At 46.8% G+C, this 4,091-nt stretch overlaps 1 protein-coding gene across 1 annotated transcript in view; it reads right to left on the reverse strand.

Moving 5' to 3' along the window:
• Positions 1 to 3,104, reverse strand: part of GINS1 (GINS complex subunit 1) — a 40,977-nt gene extending 37,873 nt beyond the window's left edge. The window contains exon 1 of the mRNA XM_017541434.2: positions 2,811 to 3,104. Coding sequence (XP_017396923.1) covers positions 2,811 to 2,885 — 75 coding nt within the window. The 5' untranslated portion in view covers positions 2,886 to 3,104. The remainder of the gene's footprint in view (positions 1 to 2,810) is intronic.
• Positions 3,105 to 4,091: the final 987 nt, after the last annotated feature.

Here is a 4,091-nt window from a genome sequence, read left to right on the forward strand (position 1 = left end):
AAAAAAAAAAAAAAAAAACTTTTTAAGAAAAAAAGTATCAGTTCTGTATATAGAAAGGGGGTAATCACTTTTCAATTTGCTGAACACAGCACTTAAGCATGAGTGACTCCAGAAGAAAAGCCTGTGTCGTCCTTGGGCCTCTCAGACCCACTGTTAGCCTTCATCTGTGCCACTGAGTCAGAGGCCAGCCTCCACAGGCTGAATGAGTATTCCAGGCTGCTGAATCACCTGAGTATCAGGTGGGTTTGTCAGCGGAAGGCACTAGTGAGACAAAAGGTGCTCCATCAAACTAACACCTACAAGAGAGTAATTCTACAACTTCTAAGACCAACCAGCCCCCAGCCCCACAAAGTGACAACCCAACATTTATCTTAAAATTTGAGTAAAACAAAACAAAAACAAAAATAAAAACAAAAAAGAAACGAAGAAAAAAATTTGAGTAAAACAGAGAGCTAAACTTAGTGTCAGAGTCAGGTCCCAAATCCAGCGTGGCTGCACCTGTTTGCGGTCTCTCTGCTCTCTAAGCCTGTGTCCTGATGTGTAGTTCTCCAGCCACATTTTAGGCATTTACATACTCCTGCATTCCAGCATCTCTGCTGAGCTGCCGACTGCTGCCTTCCAACTTTTTATACGGGATAACTGTTCTGAATTTGAAATAACAGTTAAATGTAAACTGGAAAGCCTGTGTTCCAGCTCTGCCTCCAATATGCTGTAAATTCACACAAGTTCCTTAACTTGACCCACAATTTGTGTTGTCTAAGTTTCTTCATTTGTAAGACAATCTAATTGTCAGGCTAGGTGCTCTTCAGTGTTCAAAACAAAACGAAACTCATTACCTTTCCCAACACACTCTATATCCTGAACTCTGATGTTATTCCCTCAGTTTCCTGAGGATCCTCCAAGATCCTGATTCCACCCTCTCATTCATTACGCACCCCATTTGTGCCCTGCTCTAATAGTTACAAGTCATGTTTGCCTCATGTCTCTAAAACCCAGACATTGATCTCAGTGCCACTGACCTGACACAGTTCAGACCACACACCTCTCTCCTGCTCTATCAGCTGCCCACTAGCCATTCCCCTGCCCCATTCTTTTCTCTCTTCAATCTATTTCCCGTATTGTTGCCACAGTTATCTTCAAACCATAAAAATTACCCTACCACTTCCCCGTCTAAAATCCTCTACCAGCTCCCAACATGCCTTATGAGTGAATAACAAACTCATGTAGGCCGTGAGCCACCTTCCTAGCCTCCCCACAGGCCCTACTGGTCACCCTCTCCAGTGTGACCATGTGACTTTGTGCTGCAGCATCCTTTGGCTGTGATGCCTCAGTTCCTTCTCAGAGCAGTGACCTCATCTTCATGGATGGCAAGGCTCAAGTGTCACCTCTTCTACCCCAGCTCATAGCAGTGTTTCTCTTTCATGTTCCCTGGTATCACCTATGGCAGTGAATTCTACTATCTGTTTTTGTGCCCCTCTTCCAGCAGAACGTGTCCTGACATCCACACAATGGCTGCTCTATGACAAGAGTGAAATATAGAATTTAGACTGCAGGCTCTGGAGCCACGGTGCCAGGGTTCAAATCCTAGCTTTCTTGCTGTGTCACCTGAGGCAATATACTTAACTCTCCCCAATGCTATGCATATATAGCTGAAAAAAGTGGAAAACTGATTTAAACCTCAAAAAGTTATTCTTGTTTGTTTTGTTTGGGACAGGGTTTCACTCTATCACTCAGGCTGGAATGCAGCAGCGTGATCATGGCTCATTCCAGCCTTGAACTCCTGGACCCCAACTGATCCTGCCACCTCAGCCTCCCAAAGTGCTGGGATTACAAGCATGAGCCACCGCGCAGGGCCCTCAAAGGGTAATTAGAAAGACAAGAGACAGGCTGGACGCAGTGGCTCTTGCTTGCAATCCCAGCACTCTGGGAGGCTGAGGTGGGCGGATCACCTGAGGTCGGGAGTTCGAGACCAGTCTGACCAACATGGAGAGAGAAACCCCGTCTCTACTAAAGCCACAAAATTAGCCGTGTGTGGTGGCACATGCCTGTAATCCCAGCTACTCGGGAGGCTGAGGCAGGAGAATCGCTTGAACCGGGGAGGGGAAAGTTGCGATAAGCCGAGGTTGCGCCATTGCACTCCAGCCTGAGCAACAAAAGGGAAACTGTCTTAAAGAAAAAAAAAAAGACAGACAAGAGATAATGTACGTGAAGTGCTTAGCACTCTGCCTGGGGTAGTAGTGACAGAAAAATACAAGTAATCACAATATTAATAGCAAGACTAGCAGCAGCAAAAAAAATAATATTAACAGCTACTACTAACTCACCCCTCACTGTATATAAGGCACATGCAGAGACCCTTTCACATACCATTCATTTTACACCCACTGCATCATAGTTGCATGCTATTGCCGTCACCATCCCCATTTTTGCACATGAGAAAACTGAGAGCACAGAAGAACCAGAATCCCAGCCAGGTCCCAGATGCCTAGCTTTTACAGATCACGCTTAGATGGCTGAGTGAGCAAGAGACGCGAAATTATCAGGCAACCTGGAAATGTTCTGTAAAAGGGACGGGGACAAATCTGTACAAGGAAAAACGCTAAAATGTGCTCAGATGAGGAGATTCGCGAAGTCGCTGGGCAGCTAAGTAGGAATGCTTTTTCCTCCCGAATTTTGTTTTGCTGCTTCACAACATTTTTCCGGACCCCGGAGGGAACAAGGTGCGAAAGTAAACCCTTCCCGGGAGCCGCCCCGCCCCAGCGCCCCGGGCCCAAACCCGGCAAGCCCGGTCGGAGTATACCCGCCCCTACGTTGAAGGCAGGCAGCTGCCCTTCCGGCGCGCGGTGCAGCTCGCGGACCAGTTCCATGGCTTTTTCGCAGAACATGGCGGAGGCTTCCCGCTCCCGTGACCTTGCCGACCCGCAGCTCTCACGCCGAAACGGTCTTTGCGCTCTCGGCCGCCTCACTCTGTTCCAGTCCTACAGCGCCAGTCTCTCGCCTCCGTCTCCGCTAAGCGCTTTGGCGCCAAACAGGCCTAGCCAATAGGAACCCGGCCTACGGCGCCCGAAAGGGGACACCCGCCGCGCAGCCACATTCCAAGAGGGGCGGAGTAACTAAGAGGAGTCCCCTCCCAGGTGAGGTCCCGCTCCAAGGATGGGAGAACCCCTAGGCTGAGCAGAGACGGTTTTTCGAGTTCTCAGGCGGCGGGCCCGGCGACTCTGCGGGCAGCAAAGCTGGAAATAAATAAATGCACGCCCCGCAACTTCCTTCTGTTTTTCCTTTTGATTCATTCATTTTCGTTTAGATTCAAAAAAGGGCACTTCGAAGTTAAGAGGAAGGGCCTGTGCATTGTTGAATTGTTAGGACACAAGCGTTTCAGTTTTGCAGTGCGAGTTTTCTGTTTGATATTAATAGCGAACGTATCTTTTATTGGGTACCTAATGCTGGTAGGGAATGCAATGTGTATTTCATTTAATTTTCACTATTATCCCTAAAGTGTTTTAAGACCCGGGTTGATAAACAAACAGAAGTTACAGTAACTTGCCCAAGGTCACACAGCTCCAGAGTGATTAGACTGTATTTAGACTTTCCATTCCCAACACTGCAGTACCACCCTTTGATTTTAAATAAGTCGTTTAAAAATACTTGTAATATATGCCCTAGATTAAAACGATGCATTTTCTTGCCTAGATGGTTATGCAACATTTCTTAACCATATAAATCAAAGATAGGAATCACTGCTAAAGAACTGTTTTATTAGGCAATTTTCAAAAAGCAATGTTAATTTCTGACAAGCAATTTGGATTAATTCTAGCTAACCCTAGAAACTATGTTGATCTTTTGCAAATATATAGTAGATATGTCACCTGAGGAATGAGCATGGGAATAGCCTACTCAGGCTTATGTTGAATAATGACATTGCCTTTTTTTCTTTTTTCTCCGGGAAACAGGGTTTAACTCTAGGGATGCAAGGTAGAGTGCAGTGGCGCCACCTCAGCTCACTATAGCCTCCACTTCCCCGGCTGAAGTGATTTTCCCACCTCAACCTCCTCACTAGTTGGGACTACAGGCGCTGGCCACCTCACTTGGCT

This window comes from Cebus imitator, unplaced genomic scaffold (genome assembly GCF_001604975.1).
Source record: "Cebus imitator isolate Cc_AM_T3 unplaced genomic scaffold, Cebus_imitator-1.0 Scaffold134, whole genome shotgun sequence".
In the NCBI taxonomy this organism is placed as follows: Eukaryota; Metazoa; Chordata; class Mammalia; order Primates; family Cebidae; genus Cebus; species Cebus imitator.